General features: G+C 48.3%; 7 protein-coding genes across 7 annotated transcripts; 4 read left to right on the forward strand and 3 right to left on the reverse strand.

The window, feature by feature from the left end:
- Positions 1–148: 148 nt before the first annotated feature.
- Positions 149–1,279, forward strand: J4E84_004361 (uncharacterized protein; the record flags this gene model as incomplete). Its single annotated transcript, XM_049386968.1, has 2 exons — positions 149–211; positions 260–1,279. 2 exons carry the CDS (start codon positions 149–151, stop codon positions 1,277–1,279), a joined length of 1,083 nt encoding a protein of 360 aa, XP_049245738.1.
- Positions 1,280–1,542: 263 nt separating this feature from the next.
- Positions 1,543–2,517, reverse strand: J4E84_004362 (uncharacterized protein; the record flags this gene model as incomplete). The annotated part of the gene is made up of 1 exon (XM_049386969.1): positions 1,543–2,517. One exon carries the CDS (start codon positions 2,515–2,517, stop codon positions 1,543–1,545), a length of 975 nt encoding a protein of 324 aa, XP_049245739.1.
- A 2,265-nt stretch (positions 2,518–4,782) lies between these two features.
- On the forward strand, positions 4,783–5,582 carry J4E84_004363 (uncharacterized protein; the record flags this gene model as incomplete). Its single annotated transcript, XM_049386970.1, has 2 exons — positions 4,783–5,158; positions 5,206–5,582. The coding sequence occupies 2 exons, from the start codon at positions 4,783–4,785 to the stop codon at positions 5,580–5,582; spliced, it is 753 nt and encodes a 250-aa protein (XP_049245740.1).
- Positions 5,583–6,058: 476 nt separating this feature from the next.
- On the forward strand, positions 6,059–7,148 carry J4E84_004364 (uncharacterized protein; the record flags this gene model as incomplete). Its single annotated transcript, XM_049386971.1, has 4 exons — positions 6,059–6,106; positions 6,158–6,275; positions 6,334–6,686; positions 6,741–7,148. The coding sequence occupies 4 exons, from the start codon at positions 6,059–6,061 to the stop codon at positions 7,146–7,148; spliced, it is 927 nt and encodes a 308-aa protein (XP_049245741.1).
- Positions 7,149–7,552: 404 nt separating this feature from the next.
- Positions 7,553–9,139, reverse strand: J4E84_004365 (uncharacterized protein; the record flags this gene model as incomplete). The annotated part of the gene is made up of 1 exon (XM_049386972.1): positions 7,553–9,139. The coding sequence occupies one exon, from the start codon at positions 9,137–9,139 to the stop codon at positions 7,553–7,555; it is 1,587 nt and encodes a 528-aa protein (XP_049245742.1).
- Positions 9,140–9,700: 561 nt separating this feature from the next.
- J4E84_004366 (uncharacterized protein) lies at positions 9,701–13,132 on the forward strand (the record flags this gene model as incomplete). The annotated part of the gene is made up of 7 exons (XM_049386973.1): positions 9,701–9,871; positions 9,919–10,019; positions 10,070–10,207; positions 10,253–11,292; positions 11,340–11,812; positions 11,862–12,835; positions 12,892–13,132. 7 exons carry the CDS (start codon positions 9,701–9,703, stop codon positions 13,130–13,132), a joined length of 3,138 nt encoding a protein of 1,045 aa, XP_049245743.1.
- Positions 13,133–13,818: 686 nt separating this feature from the next.
- Positions 13,819–15,796, reverse strand: J4E84_004367 (uncharacterized protein; the record flags this gene model as incomplete). The annotated part of the gene is made up of 2 exons (XM_049386974.1): positions 13,819–15,629; positions 15,682–15,796. The coding sequence occupies 2 exons, from the start codon at positions 15,794–15,796 to the stop codon at positions 13,819–13,821; spliced, it is 1,926 nt and encodes a 641-aa protein (XP_049245744.1).
- Between the last annotated feature and the right edge of the window lie 4,089 nt (positions 15,797–19,885).

Here is a 19,885-nt window from a genome sequence, read left to right on the forward strand (position 1 = left end):
AGGCCACAAGGCACCCGAAGGAGCGGGAGCTATGAACGTAGTACCGTACTGCCGCTAGCCCAGCCTGCTAGCGGACCCTCTCGAGGTCCCGCGCCGAACCCATCACTGACACACGGCCGTACCTTTGCCTAGCACCTGCATGCCCATCATGGCCACCGCCGTAAACTCCACCCAGCACCTGGACATGCTCCAGAGCATGCTCAATGCTGTGGTATGTCCGGTCACGTGTCTGCTTCTGCGATCGCGCTAACATGCATAGTTCCTCCATTCTGGGCGCTTTCTCAAAGAGGAGCAGGCGGGCGGCGGCACCGGGCGCATGAAGCAGCAGCTGCAAAAGGTCGTGCCGTCTGCTACTGAGCGCTTTCACGATGCGCTCGACGAGCTCGAGAACGAGGTCCGCCTGGCGCAGACCGTCCTGCGCCGCGACATGGCGCTGCTGAAGCAGGACCGAAAGAAGAAGGAGGCCGCAGCGAAGCAGCACGAGGTCGAGAAGGCGCGACTGGCAGCGGAGGCGAAGAACGTCCCTGCGCCCGTCGAGGAAGAGCCTGTGAAGGAGGAAAAGGTTGCGACACCAGCAGCGCCCGAGCCAGCCGTGTCGCAACCAGAACAGGCGCCCGAGGCAGCGAGCGCAAACGAGCCCGAGGCAGAAGAACCCCCGAAGAAAGAAGACGACGCGAAAGACGCGAAAGCACCACCGCCGCCGCCCATCGAGACCGACGTCGAGCCCCCGAAAGACCCCCTCTTCGACGGCACGCCCACCACCGGCAACGCGCAAGAGTCCGAGTTCGACTTCGATGCCATGTTCGGCGACGCGATGGACACATCGGGCGACAACCCGCACCACGACATGATGGACACGTCAGGCGACATGGACTTCAACCTCGATGACGGCAACGACGGACCCTCGCTACTCCGCGGTCTCGAGGACTTCGCCAAGGACAGCGATGACGACGCGAACCAAGCCTCGGCCATGGACATTGACTTCACCATGCCAGACCTGCCAGGCTTGGATATGAATACCGACGCGACCGCGAATACGAGCGACAATGCGACAGCCGCGAAGCCCGCCGAACCTGAACCCGAGCCTGCAAAGGCCGAGGAACCCAAACTCGCCGAACAGCCGCCGGTCGAGGAGAAAAAGGAAGAACCGACCGCTACCACCAACGACGAGATGATGGACACTATGACCACAGACAACCTCGAAGACCTCTTCAATATGGATGAATACGAGAACCCCGAGCAGTCGCAATTCGATGACGCCTTCTTCAATTTCGAGTAGTAATCGGATTTGCACACATGGCGTTGGTTTACGGAACTGCAGCACTGGATAGCGCTTGCATGGCGTTGCAGAATATGGGTTGGTCTACGACATTGGGACTAAGGCGTACTGAAAGCATTTTGATACCCCAGCATATACCAGGAGGTAATTGTAAGACATTGAATCAAAGTTCGTATACCATGAATATCATTACAACGCGCCTCATCGGAGATGCTTGCAGCATCTGAGTACCCGCCTGTTTTAGCTGAACGCGAGCGACATGGTCACGTTGTCCAGTTCAGGAGGATGTCGTTGTTCCGAGTAAGTCGGTTTGCCAGCTTATCGAGCTCTGACTCAATCTTCGTGCTACCACTGTCTGACTCTGAGTCTGACTCTGCAGTCTGTAAATCTCCCCGCTGTGTATCCTCTGTCAAGATCTCGGAAATCCTATTCAAAGTCCTTTCAACGTCTCGAAGTCTTTCCTCCAGAATGTCGTCCACCGGAGTGTTGTTCTTTGTAAGCCTTTCTGAGTGTGCATGACGCTCTGTCGGGTTTCTCAGAAGCTTTCCATCGAGAGAATTCTTATATTGCACAAGTTTCCTCTCGTACCGCTTTTTGAACTGGGCTAAGAATAGGTCTTGCACTATCATTCTTTCGATTGGTATCTTATCTTTCAGTTCGTTGTTCGCGTCTTTCAAAACGCGAATGACGTCTCTGTAGCCGGATTGACAAGTTTTAGTAAGTGCTAAGATGTTAACCCGCCCTGTTCCCTCCGTTTCTTTGATCGCTCCATCCGAGGACTGAGACTCCTTCTTTTCGACCAAATCTTCGTCGAGACACTCGTCTTCTTCGCCGTGGCTAAAATTTTGAAGTACCTTCATGCGATGCAAAAGGTATTCGTTGTAACGGGCTAGCTTTCTCACGAGCTCCTCCATCAGAGGCACCAACTCTGGATCATCAGCGTCTGGGCCCGATTTTGTCTCTGGTTCCGGAGCCGACGTGTTTCCTTCTGCTACATATCTTGGTGTCAAGATGTCCAAGATCTCAGACACCTCGCCCAAAGTCGTTTTGATACGTTGAAGCCACTTTCGTATGAGATCATCCTTCTTCCAATTTGCGAGTCGGTTTGATGATAGATTGTTCGACTTAGGTCTTCGAGGTCGGCCATCGATAGAGTGTTCATCTGGATGAGTTATGCCGTTTAGACGGGCCCATTCGCCTAGGTCGATACACAGATTCATGACAGACCCAACCGGCATAATCTTCTTCGTGTCTATTCATTGCCAGACTTCAGCGTAGACTTCCAAGCAGCTCTTAGTAAGCGTATCGATAGTAACATATTCGATCTGCGTCGTGGGTTCTTTATCCGCTTGACCGAACGGCGGGGCATGCGTTTCGCTCTTCGACTGCTTCGTTGCCATGCTGCTTTCTTCTCGCGAGAGCATCTACGAGATGTTTTCGGGTTTCTGGTTTGCAAGACGGATGGTCGAGTTCTCAGTGCAGATTTCGCGGGTCAAGGGATAAAGATGAGGAAAGCAGTAATTGTGTATAGATCTGGATCTTTTGAAGTCAGGTACAGTCACTGTTCGATACGACTCATACAACGAGTGACTGATGAGTTGCGTGTCATCGCACTATATCCAGCTAGTCATGATCGGGCATCAAATAGTCGCCTGCAACTCTGGTGTCATATTGCATTGCATGAGCTACGACTGGGAGTAGAGCTGAATGAGCCAATGAGAAGCAGTCTCTTTTAACATCGAAAGCCTTGGACGCGTTGCAATATGCAGCTAGAGCTGCACCCAATAGCTCCGGTCTCGTGCAATGCACATGTACTCACTTTGGCGTGCCTCTCAAGATTCCGCTGTGACGAACTACTCACCCTCGATATCGAACACCCAATCCCTTGCGCAATCTTCGACTCCTTACTCGCGTCTCCCAAGCACTGACACCTTTCCACCAGTTCCGCTCCGCATCTCACCCACCCGAAGGGAGCCGAGATGTCTACACTACCAACGGCATAGCAAGATATCATTTGGATCTACGATCTTATCCGTAAATATTCATCACTATCTACTCAAACTTCAGCACACTCTTCCCCACACTCTTGCCCCCCTCAATACACCTATGCGCCTCTCTCACCCCTTGCTCCCTAAACCCCAAATTCCGCCTAAATGACACCTCACGACCTCTAGGAGGATGCGTAGCTCGCCTCATGCCACGAGGCGCCTGCACCACGAGAACCACGAAGCCACTGGCCTACGTAAGACCAGAATACCTTGTAGCACGCGAAACAGTATAACTTGCGTGCTCGCACTCTCCAAATCTTCTTTCTTTATCTCCATCCCTCACTCACAACCACAGCACCATTCACCATGAAGAACACTGTACTGAGTTTTCTTCTAGTGGGACTACACACCCACCTTGCGAGTGGTCTACCTCAACGTTTTCTCGCAGGCACCGACAAACCTCTTTCGCTCCGCCCACAGCAACAGCTCAGCGTCACGATCAATATCGCGTACTCCCCATTCCATGATTCATCAGCGGGGTATTGTGTCACAGAAGACTTTGGCTGCGAGCAAAGCTATTGCTGGAGGAAGGTCAGTTCATCCTGCCGTCTCTAAGGGACCTCGGGAGATACATATCGTCGATATGCTGATACATGCGTTAGTGTTCGTGTGCTGGAGATTGGTGCTGGGGACGAGATTCCAAAGGCAATTCCGCCAGATGTGAAACTGTAGCTGATTGCCCCGTGGTTGCAGTTGCTTGCGCGGGAGGAAGTTGCCCTGATGGCTGCGCTGATAAGTGATGAGCTGCTGAGCTTATGTGAAATTGATACATGACTGAGCCTCTTGCCTGCTATCTGGCTGGTCCTTTCTTTTGGAAAATAGGATGGCAAGTGGCTCATTTACCAGTTGTAGACGTTTAACTTTTTGGTCAATTCACTGTCTCATCACTTTCTACCCACCGTCTCGATCGTGTTCTTAAAAGCATATGATCAATTGACCAAGACTGCCTCGTTAATCAGTTCCCAATAGGGCTTGGTGGTTCATGGCGGGCCAGTCATCCAGCTTTTTCGCAGTCGCTCTTACTCGAAAATTAACAGTCGGTGTTGTTCGGGTGCTACAAGTCGCCTCGCCACAACGGCGGTAAGCTCATTCATGTACGACACAACCACGGTTCGACAGATCGGACATTCCTCCATTGATGTATCAATGCTGGCACGCACAACGCTAGCTATGAGATCGTGGACTCGTGTACGACAGCGTAGTCATCCGCTGGTCTCATTGCATTGGGAGACTCTAAAGTCCACTATTACGTACATTCAAAGAGGTTGGCCCTGATGTTGATAGCTGCACCACTCAGATACGTTTTCGTGCACGATTGAAGGCTTACGATGACCCGACCTAAAGCGGTTAGCGCAGTAGCCAACGAAGCAGGTGCGGTACTCAGCCTTAACTCTCAGGCAGCAAGTACGTTTGACATGATAGTAAGAAAGCCACATCAACAAGTTTTCCCCAACAATGACCACTGCAGACCAAGCATGCGTACCAGTGTATACCAAGCACTTCATTCCTCTCGAGTCAAATCCAGACGTCTTCACCGAGCTCGCGCATAAGCTCGGCCTATCCACCTCGTTGGTCTTCGAGGATGTGCTCTCTTTGGACGACCCAGAACTGCTTGGATTTCTTCCGCGTCCCGCCTTTGCGTTGATACTGGTGTTCCCGACGACGGACGACTATGAAAGGCGAGTGCAAGACGAGGACGCTAAGCTTGAGGAGTTTCGAACCTCTGGAGGTGCTGGTGACGTGATCTTCTTCAAGCAGACCATCAACAATGCATGCGGTCTTTATGCGATACTGCATGCTGTCTGTAATGGCAAGGCGCGACAGAAGATCGGTATGATAGCCGTCAGCCCAATCGAAAACACAACTGATATTAGTCAGAGAGTGACACGATCATTGCCCAATTATGCGATGCTAGTCTGACACCCGATTCGGACGAGCTGGCAAAGGCATTGGAGAAAAACGATGGGCTCGAACGGACGTATGCTGGAGTAGCAAGCAAGGGAGATACTGAAGCGCCCCTCAACGCGGAAGACGAGGTGGACTACCATTACATCGCCTTTGTCAAATCAGCCCAAGACAGTCATCTATACCAACTTGACGGCGACCGCAAGCATCCGATAGACCTTGGGGCGCTCACAATAGATGAAGACGTTCTATCTGAGAAATGCCTTGGCGTTATTCGCGGTATGATGGCAAGCGAAGACGAAAACCCCAACTTCAGCCTGATGGCTCTGGTGGAGCAAGCAGAGATGTAGGTAGCCAAGGAGTCACACTCTTCGTAGGATTTCTCCGAAGAGCGAGGAAGTGTGAACTATGAAGGACCTTTTTATTTGTTCTTGCAACGGACTTCGTCAGACGAAGAATGCACGTACTGAGGTACAGCCGCATACACCACAGCTGAGCAAGACGCAAAGCTGTGGGATGCTCCCCCGAAAGGGACTCGTAAAAGTGTCGGAGACTCAAGTGGCTGGTGTGCGAGTTGCGTCCTATGATGGATGGATGTATCTAGAATGACATAGCGACATGGTTTCGTCCTCACATTAGAGGCCGATGATGTCTGTCATTGTGATGTTGTAGGTGAACGTGGGTGAAGGGGAAGAAAAGTTGAGATGTTCGCCGCATGGACCACCGCGCTAGGCTAGCTCTCGAGGAACCGCGAGCCCTGAGCTTCACTTCGACTGACCGCGAGCGCGACCACGCCTTCCCCACTTGCCTCCTACCAATCGCAAAGATGACGAAGAAACGCAGAAGATATCCGGATTTGAACCAGAAGCTCGAGGTACGGTGTGCGCACCCAAATCGCATATAGCGCCCATACTGACGTCTGCAGCGACCATGGTGTTACTACTGCGAGCGCGACTTCGACGACCTTAAGATTCTCATCTCTCACCAAAAGGCTAAACATTTCAAATGCGACCGCTGTGGAAGACGGTTAAATACTGCCGGAGGTACGCACCGCTCGATTCAACTCCGCGCACTGGATAAGCAATACTAACAGCTTCTCAGGTCTCTCCGTGCACATGAACCAAGTCCACAAGGAGACGCTCACTCACGTTGAAAATGCCAACCCCGGCCGTCAAGGTCTCGAGCTGGAGATCTTCGGTATGGAGGGTGTCCCCGCCGAGATAATAGACCAGCACAACCAGCAAGTCACACAAGCACATTTCGCCGAGGAGCAAGAGCGCGCACGAATTACCGGTAATCCCATGCGTGGAGCATACGTCAATGGCCAAGCTGCACCGAACAAGAGGCCGAAGATCAACGAGAGTCTGGAGGAGATTGAGAAGAGGGCGGCCCAATTCAGGGAAGATCGAAAGAATGGCGTACTACCCGCGCCTGTGGAGCCAGTACAGACTGCTGTATGTATTTGAGATTCTGGACAGGGAAAGGATGTGGGACTAACATATTTACAGACACCACCAGTTGCGCAGACACCGTACGGCGTACCACCCCCTGGCGCTCCCGTGGCCTTCCCACCCAGTGCGTCCGCATACCCTCCTCAAGGCGTCCCGCAACCTTTCTCGCCCGCCAACGGTGGCATGCCCCCAAGGCCTGGCAGCATACCCGGCCAACCTGGCGCGCTACCTCCTCGACCTGGTTTCGGCGCTCCACCACCGGGTGCATACCCGCCCGGTCAGAACGGCGACATATCCAACTCGGTCGACGACCTGATCAACGAGGTGACAAAAGAGGCCGCGCCAAAAGAAGAGAAGAAGAGCAAAAAGGACAAGAACCAGCGCCTCATTTTCTTCGCCGAGACGACAAGTCCCGAGGAAAAGATGGCAGCGCTGCCGAGGTTTGCGGATTTCATGCGGACGTGATGAGACAATGGGCGGTTTGCTGTGTATAACGAGAGAAGGCCAAGTTGCGACTATGCACGTTGGCACTTATGCTATGGAGCCTTGAGACCAGCGCAAGGGCAAGAGCCGACGGATGCCAAACGACGCATGACGGACCGCGTCAATCAAGGCGTTGCGGCGCGAAAGAGACTCTGGCTTTGCATTTGACAGCTATCTATGAGTAATCACCTCACCAAACGATCAAGATCAAAACCACAAAATCCAACAATGGACTGGTCTCACGATAGCTCAATGACACTTGATAACATAGCACAATGGAACAAACCAAGCTTGAGAAATCAGGGTATCTTGCAATTCAACGCATCCAGTAATTATACAACAGTCGTGTAGTAGCCCCAACCTAACCACACCAAACCTCCCAAGCCTTATCGTCGGTCGTAAAAGCCCGACTGATCACCCTCCTCTTCCTCTTCACTATCTTCAGTGTACTCCTCACTCTGCCCATCGTCGCTGCTACGATCTTCACTAGCACGCGCCCACTCTGAACTCTCCGTGAACAACGACTCCCCGAGATCCAGACCGCGCGTGTGCGTCGTACCCATAATACCCTCCTCATCCTCTTGCGTTGTATCCGTGGCGTCTTCCATCTCCGGCATGGGATCTACCTCCCTCAGCAGCGCCTTCTCATCCAGCTCATCGCCAGCAGTAGCGAAACCAACAGACTTGGCTGTACTGGGCCGTTCGTGCACTTCGGTATGCTCAACACGACGAGGTTGCTCTTCAATGACATCGCCGTTCCAGGGTCGGCATTCCTTGACTGTCTCGCCGCAGCGGAGGCACGTCCAGCCTTCGCCTTCTTCGTTTGCGATGCGTTGCGCGATGCAGGCGAAACAGTATATGCAGCCGCAGGGGATGGTTTCGTAGGGGTTGGTGATGTCGGTTGTTGCGGAGCCGACGACACCGCCGCCGCCAGCCGAGGAGGTGAGGATGTCGGCTTCGGTGGTGGTTGTGGGGTTTTGGTCGCGGTAGCAAATTGCGCAGGTGCGTTCGGGGAGGAAACCGAGTTCGCCGGCTGCTTTGCTCTCCTCGTCGTCTTCGTCGCTGGCGGGTTTCGAGCGGCCGAGTAGGGAGAGGACGGTCGTTCGTAGCTTCTTGAATGTGCGGCTTAGGATGCGGCGCCAGCGCGAGATGCCGACGAGTGGGAGGAGGAAGAGGAGGAACTCGGTGAAGGCGTGCCAGACGAGTTGGCGGTTGAGGTACTCGAAACTGACTTCGCGTGATGTGGAGTGCGAGGTTGGTGTCAGGCGCAGACGGAGGAGGCGGTCGGTGATTGTTCTGTACCGGCCGTCGACGAGGAAGACGAGGAAGCTGGCGAGACCGAGGACGTCGTGCGCGTTTCCTGCCAGTTCGCTCAATCGTCCCAGAACCTTCAATCTCGCGCTCTCGGGTCGGGTGTAGTCTTCTGAAGCGGATAGAAGGTACTCTTCCCACTTCGTCCACGCATATCGCCCTCCGACTGTGACAGCACCATATGCGATCTTCTGCCACGGCTTGGGTGGTGGGCGATTCGGCGCACTACTCCGCGCATCCGTATACCTCAGCCCCTGTAGATGCGCGCCATAACTCGCGTTCTGGTCCCAAATGCTCAGTTTCCACAGTGCAGCCCTCAACGCCAGTAATATCTCGGCTGAGTAGTGATCTGTGATATGGCTTCCGAAGTACTTCAAGCCCTCGCCGACTTGGCTCTTCATCAGGGTGAGGAGTTCCTCATCGAGGAGTTCGGCATCGACTTGGCCGACGCGGAACTCTGGTCGTGTGCCCGACCGGCCTTTTATCGCGTCCCAGACGCTGAATCCGGTCGAGGAGACGCTGCTGAAGGGGAAGGGCAGACGCGAGAGGGCGCGTTGTGCGGTTGATGGCGGCGGCTCATGGTGATTGCGCTGCTGAAGGGCGCGTTGGGCGCGGCGGGCTGCGATGCGTTGCTGGGCGGCGGCGAAGTCTGCGGAGGGCATTTGGGAGCATTGGGAGGGTTGATGTTGCGGGCGTGGTTGGCGATGGCGCGCGATGGGGCTGCAACGTGACAGCGTGATGGGGAGACGAGGCTCGAGTTGCGACGGACCGAGGTTGGCTGGGGAAGGCGTGGGAGTAGCCGATGCGCGCGACGCCTTCTCCAGACAAGCCGGGGCCATATCTCGACACGCCCATAACAGTGCTTCTGTGGAGAGACCCTATTCAAGTACACGCTAGACAGATGACACACACTTGATCATTCTATGCGCAGTATATGTCAACTGCCAACAAGGTGCCCCAGAATCACTGTCTTGTGTCTCGGAGGTCCGAGCTGTCAGGCGGGGAGCTTCTCGAATTTGTTTCCCAAACACCAAGATAGACTTTCCAGACAAGACTTGCCGCATCCTGATCGCAGCCTGGGTGAGCAGGCTCCATAGACTTCACACTCCGCCTGAGCCGTGAGCCGCTTCCGCCCAACTACTTGCCTGTTCCTGCCATATCCAAAAGTTCACCTACTTGCGGCTGCCCCACTACCGCAATAGTTGACCGTCAACACTCACAGCATGAACACAGAGTTTAGTATTGAGGCACCAGCGGAGGCGAATCCTCTGACTGAGGGCATCTTGTTCCACGTCCTGCGATCAGCGTCCTCAGCAGACCAAACACAAGTCCAGACAGGCACCAAGCAACTCCAGCAATGGGAAAAGGCCGCGGGCTTCTATCCTCTGCTGCAGGTATGCATATCTTAGCCTACTGAATTACACCGGACTGACACTAGTAGACGGTGTTCCTTGACCAATCTCTCCCCCTCGAAGTGCGCTACCTCGCCGTCATCCAGCTCAAGAACGGCATCGACAAGTACTGGCGCAAGACTGCCACCAAGTACGCCTCCACATAAAGCCGCAGAGATGCATAGGCTTACGTGACCGCAGTGCTGTAAGCAAAGAAGACAAGGCTACCATACGGGCCCGTCTACTCGAAAGCGCCGTCAACGAAGCCGACCATCGCCTGGCCCTACAGAATGCTCTCGTCGTCGCTAAGATCGTCCGATTCGAGTTCCCAAATGACTGGTCAGTCCAACCCAACATAGACTTCCCTACTCTAACACTTTCTAGGCCAGATCTATTCCAACAACTACTCCACATCCTTCGCGCCTCGACCGATCCGAACGCCTACCGCTTACAACTCCCTCGCGCCCTTCTCGTATTGCTATACATCGTCAAGGAACTGTCAACGGGGCGACTACTACGAACACGGCAGAGCTTACAGACTGTCGCGCCGGAGATCTTCAACGTACTCGGTACCATCTATGTGAACAAGGTCCAAACATGGCAAGCCTTCTTTCGCGATGGCGGAGACGACGAAGGCGGTGCGCTTGAGAGCATCGACAACAGTCTGCTTGCTATCAAGACTATGCGGAGACTTATAATCGCCGGCTACGAGTTCCCAGGCAGAGATAAGGATGTGCAAGAATTCTGGACACTGACCCGTACTCATCTCGGAGAGTTTCTGCAATACGTGATACCGGAGAACTCACCACTTGCAGGCGAAGTTCAAAAGAAGATAGGCAGGCACTTGATGCAGCTCTCAAAATTGCACCTCAACATGGCCACGACTCACCCAGCAGATTTCGTCCTTTTACCCAACTCGATAGAGCTTGCGCGCGACTACTGGAGCCTCATTTCACGACTAGGGGATCAATGGGGCTCAAAGTCTATTGAGGGCGCCAAAGTCGGTACTGATGGCGATGCCGAAGATGAAGCACCCATCCTCGAGCGTCTAGGTCTCAAAGGCTTGCTGCTAATTCGTGCATGCGTGAAGATGGTCTTCTTCCCTACCCAGACTTTCCGCTTCAAGCACCAGCAGGAAAAGGATGAGAAAAATGCGGCCACGCACAAGGTCAAGACAGACCTACTCACTGACGACCTCGTTCGTGAAATGATCTCAGCACTTGTCCAGCGCTTCTTCGTCTTCCGGCCCAGCGACCTTCGTATGTGGGAGGAAGAGCCCGACGAGTGGGAGAAGATGGAAGAGGGAGCAGAAGACTGGGAATTTGCGATCCGACCCTGTGCCGAGAAGCTGTTCCTAGACCTCGCAAAGAATTTCAAAAATTTGATCATTCAGCCTCTGCTCCAAGTCTTCTACACAGTCGCGAGTGAGTACTCACTTTAGGAGAAGATGATCCTCGCTAATGTTTCATAGCACCGGAAAACGAAGACATCCTCTTCAAGGATTCTGTTTACACCGCCGTTGGACTGGCAGCTGATATTCTGCACGATCAACTTGATTTCGACACCTTCCTTGAAAAGACCTTGGTTGTCGAGGCAGCGAAGCAGACACCGGGCTTCAACATCATTCGTCGCCGCATCGCCATTATCATCTCCCAGTGGATAACTATTAAGATGGCCAAGGAGAAGAAGCCTATCGTTTACCAGATCTTCCAGCATCTTCTTGATAAGAGCGATCCCATGAACGATCAAGTGGTGCGAATAACTGCGGGAAGGAAATTCCATGCCGTCGCCGACGAATGGGAGTTTCAGGCAGATGCATTCCTGCCGTACTCGCAACTTATGCTCGATAGGCTGATGGCGCTGGTCCAAGAGGTGGAACTTCCAGAAACGAAGATGGCACTGCTAAACACCATTAGTCTTGTTGTATACAGGTTAGAGCATCATGTAAGTCGGAGATAGAAATACTCGAAGAACTTGGACTGACAGGCTGCAGATCACCCCGTACGCCAACAGCATCATCGCTCTCCTCCCACCGCTGTGGGAGCAGTCTGGCGAAGAGCATCTCATGAAGCAGGCGATTCTCACACTCCTGGCTCGTCTAACGAATGCCATGAAGGCCGAGTCACGTTCTTTCCATGTCTCATTCTTACCCATCATCCAGAGCGCTATCGAACCTGGTTCAGAAACCCAAGTCTACCTCCTTGAAGATGCACTCGATCTATGGGCGTCTATCATCGCACAAACACCTTCGGCTCCGGAACCTACACCACCTGAATTACTCAACCTACTTCAATACTTGCTACCTCTCTTCTCCATGGACAACGAGACCCTGCGAAAAGCCATCGAGATTACAGAAGCATACCTGCTTCTTGCCCCCTCCGCCGTCCTTGCAGACTCCTTCCGCCCCGCGATCCTCCAAGCCCTCGCTGAGCTGCTAGGCAACCTGAAACCCGAAGCCAATGGCATCATGACACATCTCGTCACATGCATCATCCGAGGTGCGGAAGGCGTAGGTGGCGAGAACGCTGTCAAGGTTCTCACTAGCGATTTGATCTCTTCCGGGTTCTTAGCAAAGGTCCTGGAGGGTCTCCACGGCGCATGGACACACCACCAGTCCCACGGCCCTTACCGCGAACTCCCCTCCCGCGCTGTTGACGGTGTGGTAGAAACAGACTATTTCACCGTATTAGCACGTATCGGTATGGCTTCACCTTCTGTACTCCTCGAAGCCCTCTCCGCATTATCAAGTGAAGGTCTAGAGAAGACTTTAGATTGGTTACTAGAGGAGTGGTTCGGCCATATCGAAAATATCGGCGACGCGCCAAACAAGAAACTCATGTGTCTTGTTCTTACACGTTTCTTGGAAGGAGCGCAGCCTTGGATGTTGGGCAGATTGCAATCTTTGATTGGGATTTGGACGGATGTACTCGGGGAGTTGCTGGATGGCATGGATGATCGGAGTCAAGAGTGCGTATTCCCTTTCAATGCTGTTCTCGAGACCATACTAACACATCTTTCCGTAGTTCTCTATTCTGGCCTCCAGAACCTTACCATCCTACCGAACCCGAGGCACCGGAGGACATCCGCAAACGCGAATTGATCTACACTGATCCTGTTCATCAGATCAATCTCGTTGCGTTCGTTAGGGAGCATCTCCAACAGGTCATCCAACAAGTGGGTGGAGAACAAGCCTTCCAGGAAGAGTGGCTGAGCCGCGTGGATAAAGAGGTTCTTAAAGGGTTTGGGGAGTTGGGGATTATGTGAGGTGGGAAGATGGCTGTAAAGGATGGACAGGTCAAGAGGACACAAGATGAGCCTAGTCAAGGTTTTGAATATCTTTTCCAAGGAAAGGAGTGCAACAGTGACAAGCTAGCCGTGGGCAAAGATGGAGAGAATGGACAGTGAAACTAGTAGCTTTGCAAAGCCGTTTCCAAACTAGCATCTAACCCAGCACAAGTCTAGCTTTCTACTGCAAAACTGCTTTCCAATCTGGCATATCCCACGCCATCCACCGATTCCGCAAAAATTCAATACCATCTGCCCGCTTTCCTTATACCGAATCCAACCATCTCTCTCGTTCCACAATAGTGCCCTCAGCATACCACTCTCTCCATCACCAATGCTCCGCTTCAAAGAAGAGCTCCAGCCCCATCAAGCAACAGCATGCCTCTCCTCCAGTCAGACAACACACTTCCATGTGCACGTACAGTTCCACGACACTGAGTGCCTATCTCACTGCCGGCGGCCATTTCTCAGCAATCTCATGCCATTCTCTTTGTATCCTGCCGATGGTGTTGGGGCGGGAGAGTGTTGCATCGCTTTTTTCCCATTGTGAGAAGGAGGATGGGCCAGCGTTTCTGTTCTGACACGTCAACAACTTGGTTACACTCTTGATGAGCTCGTGGTGTGAGTTGTGATGAGTAGAGAGTAACAACTCCATCGCTGACCACTCACGACAAATACCCATCTGCGCCTTCTCCTCGACGGAGGAACTCCCACATTGCTCGCACAACTGCGAGACCGCTGCCTTGGGTCTCGATGGTGCGTCCGCGTCCTCGGTCATTCAGATCGCTTGGGCTTCTCTTCGTCGTTTCGTCTCCGTCATTCTCGTCAAAGACGTACCGCTTGAAGGGCTTTTTGAGGTCATCTTCTAGGTACACGCCATCGGAGGGGTCTGGGTAGATGTTGCGGTAGTCTATCGCGTTCTCTGGAAGGACTGGATGAGGATGAGAAGCTGATTTCCCGTTATCGTGGAAGGAGGAGGATGGAGATGAGATTTTGGGTGCGCCCCACCATGCTCCAAATCGGCCGTCTTGGTCGCGCGTTCGGAGGGCGGCTTGCGCGTTGTGGACGACCCATGCGGTGTATTCTCTACAGCTGTTTGCGTGTAACATAACCAACTCTCTGGGTGCTGCATGGGTTTTCCCTGGTCTAGCTGGTCGGGATGGAAGAGGTTCGCAGAAGGAAGTTAAGTGGTGGAAGAATATGCCTTTGAATGTCTGGCCATCTTGACTGCAGCGCCCAGAGGGATCGCAGAGCTCCGTCAGGATACCATTGTAACCCAGGCCAGCCCAATCAGCGGGTAGTGCTTTTTGTTCGTCTTCTGGACCATTGCTTCGATGAGGTTGAGACTTCTTCCAGCCTGTGGCACGTATGGCGTTCCTGATGAGCTCATGGCCATCTTCCAAATATGAGGTCTTGCCGGTGGCTTCCCACAGCCCGCGAAGTCCAGATAGAAGGACACCCTGGTTGTAGGTATACACCATCTCGTTCCGCTCATCGCATGTCGTCTTGCTATGATTCGTGCGGTAACCTCCAATATGGAAACCATCAACGTAAAGCCCCTGGTCGTTCGTCATGCCGATGTCCTTCAGCCATGCGTACGCGTTCACTGCGTTCGCGAGGTAGACAGGGTCGTAGCGTCCACGGTTCCCCTCGTCGCAGTCATCAAACAACTGATCTTGCTGAAGGTCAACCTTGTCGTGCTGCGAAAGAAACGGTGAACAGTTCTCGTCGCCCGGAAAGTGCAAGTACATGCTGATACTCGCTGAGATGAAGAGCTGGTTCGTAATTGCGTTTTTGTACGGCAACAGGCGCGGGTTCCAAGTCATGCCGCCGCCACAGAGCCTCCAATCCCATCCCTTCTCAGCCAATTCGTAGAAGACGCGTGCTCGGTGGGCGAAAGCAGGGACGAACTGTCTGGCATGCCATTCCTTTGCTCCAACCTTGTTCGAAGTGTAGTGCTCAGTCGAATGGCTCTCGACGAAACTGCTTGCTTCCAGCCAGCCCAATACCACCCAAAGCATATCATCGAACGCCTGCATCCTTATCGCGAAATGATCCTCGCCGAAGTAATATGCAGTAGTCTGCGCAAAGTACTTGTTGATCTCGTTCTCCACCATCTGTGCCTCGACGTCCATCTTCCGACTCTTGTCAAATGTGCCCGGCATTGTGTAGGAAAGCGAATGGGAGAGCGACGAGAGGGTAGCTGAAACGCAGGTCGACATGACGGCTGCTGTCCAGTCTATCGCTGTTGTGTATTTGCCGAGCCATACCGAGAAGTAATGGTCTTGCATTGTAGATAGAGCGGAGTGGAGATCGTGGAGGATGTTGGTCTCGGCGAGTGAGTAGCTGGCTGTGCTGGTCGGGAGTTCGTTCGATGATGTCTGGGACGAATCGGGGAAGGATGTAGACGAGACAGGCGATGTCAGCAAGCGGACAACATTCTGGTTCTCGGGCTCATAGACCGGTTGATCTGCTTCTGCGACATGTCAGTGAGAGGTCTTTGAGGAGGTAGTATCTCTCAGCCATACCTTGTGCAGTTGGTGATCTCGCATTACTAGCGATTGAGCTGGTCGCAAACGCGAATTGAAGCAGTAAAAGCGATAAACATAGTCTCCAAAGCGACGCGACACGCAGCGATCCCATTGCGAAGCCTAGGATGCTGTGACCTTGGACTGGGTATTGCGCTGAATGACCTCGGGAGGACTTGGTGCTATGCGACGCGTAAGCAGTTCATGGAGCAGCTCTGCGCGCGAGCTACTGTTAGAAATAATGCGGTATGCACATAGGATCGATAAGTATGACCATCAAAGGCTTCTTATCGGCTGCTGTGACGGTCATACTAGAGGAGGCATGTGCCGCAAGTGCATGAGGCGCATACGATCCTGGCCAAGTCCACCTTCCCGTGCCGGCTTGGACAGCTGCTCTTGCCTGAGAGCTCCGTCTCACGGCCTGCAGCAGCGCATGGGGAATACAATAGCGCGAAGTGTGGGTGCGAAAGAACACAATGGTTAGAATGACGAGAACACGACTACATTGATGCTTCCCCAGGCGCAACGCGTGATGGGAAGACGGGATGACGCCAAGCCTGAACCCTGGGATCATGAAATCGCGTGTCTGCCCCGCTCCCGCTCTCGCGTGGTTTGCTCGCACGGACTGCATCTAGCCCACCAGAGTAGCAAAATAGTACAGCATCGCCTAGCTACTGTTAGAGAGCGCAGCTTATCTAACTATTAAAAAAACTAGCCTAACTATTACTAAGACTTTTTTTAAGCTAGCGCTTACTAGTATAAATACTATATAATATGTTTATAAGATATTATAGTAGAAATAGAAAAGAGTAAGTAAAAAAGATATATTAGAGTATTAAAGTTCTATTATTACTAATTAAATTATATACTAAATATAATATAAACGTATTACTATAAAGTAGTATATTAGTATAAGTATTAGTAGAGATACTCTAGAGGCCTATAGTCTAGTTAAAGTAAGTATAAAAGAAATAGAAATTCTTATTATTATTTTTATTCTCTTAGAAGTTGTACGCTATAATATATTAGTAGAGTGTATTAAATATATTTTAAGAAAGCTTACTATAGCTAATAATATAGTAGTTAGTGTAGAGATTAAAGAAGGTATAAGTATTAAGTATACTTTTTATAGTAGTAAGATAAAGCTAAGAATTATAAGTATAAAAACGCGTAGTAAATATATAGAAAATATATTACTTATTCTTAAAGATAACTATTTTAATAGTAGACTAGGTTTATAAAGTACTAGACCTAAGCTAGAATATTCTATTAAACTAAGGCGTTGTCTTATACTTATTTAAGTAGGTAGTTATACTTAAAGTTATAGTTATCTATTAAGATTTAATAGAACTCTAAAATATATTAGAATTATAATTATATTATATTTTGCTAATAAAGAAAAAAGGTAAAAAAAGAAAGAGAAAAACTTTAAGAATAAAAAAAAAGAAAAAAGTAGAAAGAGAAAAAGACTTAGAAAAGAAGAGGTATATATTATAAATATATAGATAATATGTTTACGTACTCTTTTTACTATAAATAAAGGTAGCGCTAGGCTTTCTACTTAAAGAGTAAGTATTACCTTAAATAATAAAGCTATACTAGTTAATATAGTAAGTTATAAAAGAGCTATAAGAACCTATAATAGTCTAAATATATTAGTAATATATAGAAGATATATTTTAAGAACTTATACTATAAAGAGTACTATTCTCTAAAGCGTGTTTACAGCGCTACTTAGCGTACTAAATTAAGATCTTACTATTAGCGTTTTTCTTAAAAAGTAAGTATAGAAGAGGCAGAGTAGGTAAAGTAAGATAGACGTAATAGGTAGGCTAAAATATATTAGATACGTCTTCTAGTTATATTTATATAAAAAAGCTTATATAGTTTACTATAGCGCTAGAGTCTAGAAAAAGTAGATAACTATAATTAGCTATTTTAGTAGAACGTGTTACTATCTTATTAATAACGTGTTATAGAGAGTAGTAGTAATTTAAGGTAGTAGTTAGTAAGTAATAGAGTTAGTAGTAGCTAAAAAAAAGCTATTACGTTATAATTATAATATTATTATATTTTACTTAAACTTACTTAATCTATAACTAATGCGCTTAGTGTTATATAACTTAGGTAGCTATAGAGTATATACGTAGCTTACGCGTAGCTATATATAGATAAAAATACTAAAACTTATATCTATTACTAAGTTAAGTAGCAAAACGCGCTAATAACGCGTTTATATAACATTTCTTATAGATATATTAATCTAATTATAGAAGTATATAATATTATAATAATATATTAAAAAAAGAGGCTAACTATCTATCTAGAAAAGTAAAGTATCTTCTTAATTAGTAGAAGACCTCTAGATAATACTCTATAATATATAAGTAACGCGTTTACTAGAGAGATAGGTTTACTAACTATTTCTCTTCTTTAATTTATAAGTCTTATATTAGATTAGAAGCTTCTAGTTTAAAAGTAGGCGCTTAACTTTATTTAAATTTACTTATATATATTAGTAACGTAGTTACTACGCGTTAGAGAAGATATATATATTACTTTTTTTCTACTTACACTTTAAGTTAGTAGACTTATAGAGTAGAATAGAAATTAAAGTCTCTATAGTTTTTTTCTACGCCTTATTTCTTTTTCTTTTATATATTACTTTTATTAGAGGCGTAGCTAGTAGAGTTAATATAGAATGTATAGTAGATATATTTATATTATCTTTAGCTTTACTCTATAGTAAGATATTATACTTAGAGCTATCTACTTATAAAAGCTTATAGTCTAAGTCTAGAGAAGCGCGTTCTTAAAGTAGTAGAGGTTAGTTTAGCTAGAGTAGTACTTTATACTATATCTTAGTCTATACCTTAGCTAGTAAATGTAATAGAATTATACTAGAAATACGTTCTAGTAGGTCTTTTATAAATACTCTAAGAGTAGAGTCTCTTAGTAAAATAATACTTTTAAAAAAGAATATTACTTCTTTTTCTTACTCTATTAATAATTACTCTATAGATATAGGCGCTACTAGGTAGTTAGAGTAGTATCTTTTAACGTAGTTTACTAGCGTACTATAGTTACTAAACTACTACTATAATATTATAAGTACGTATTCTATATATAATTTTAGCGTACTTACACTATAAAGTAGTCTATTAAGCTAGTAATAGTAGACGTAATAGAAGATCTCTCTCTAGTAGATAAGGTAATACCTACTTCTATTTTATTTACTAAATAGTAGTATTTCTTAAAAAAGAACACTAAGTTAGCTATACTATAGATAGTTATTCTAAATATAATTAAATTACGTTAGAAACGCGTTATTAGAAGACTTACATACTAATATATAGTCTTAAGTTCTATAGTAGAGTAAAGAGAGAAAGTAGAGAGAAAAAGAATAGTAGTAGGTAAGCGCTTAACTCTAAAGAAAGGTAAGAAACTAAGCTAGTAAGAGAAAATTTATTACGCCTTACTATATTAGGTAAAGATTAATATAGGCTTAGATTATATATATAACATATTTCTATTATATTCTACTAGCTAGTATTCTATCTATAAACTCTAGTATATATAGTAACTATACTAGATTATAATTAGAACGCGTTTATAGTATAATTTAGCTAAAGTTATCTCTCTAAAGCTACTACCTACGCTCTTTTAGTTTTACTTTATATTTCTCTAGTTATAGTCTTTACTCTTATAGCTCTATCTCTTCTCTCTTAATTTCTAAGAGCGCTCTTCTTTCTATAATAGCCTAGTTACTCTTAAGTACTTACTACCTTAGAGCTTAAGAAAAGTTAGGCCTAAGAGCGTATTAGAAATATAATAAGAACGCAATATAGTAGACCTACTCTAGACTAGCTTCTAGTGCTAGAAAAGAGTAAGCTAAAGAAGAGTAGACTAGAGAAGAGTAGACTAAAGAAGAGCGCTTATAGCTTTTGCCTCTTAGTTATCTACTCTATATAATAAAACTAGATAAATTAGTCTACTCTAAGATACTATTATTATTATTAATAATAATAAGGTTCTAGTACTTTAATTTCTACTCTAAACTTAATAAGACTATATATAAAATACGTTGCACATAGTAGACTTACTCTCTTTTTTTATAGCTTTAAAGTACCTCTATATATAACTATAGCGTAATCTATTCTTATAGTAGACGCTATAGACTATTTTTACTTTATATTTCTCTATA

The sequence above is a fragment of the Alternaria hordeiaustralica genome, assembly GCF_023758085.1.
Source record: "Alternaria hordeiaustralica strain BMP 2776 chromosome Unknown scaffold_6, whole genome shotgun sequence".
Lineage (NCBI taxonomy): Eukaryota > Fungi > Ascomycota > Dothideomycetes > Pleosporales > Pleosporaceae > Alternaria > Alternaria hordeiaustralica.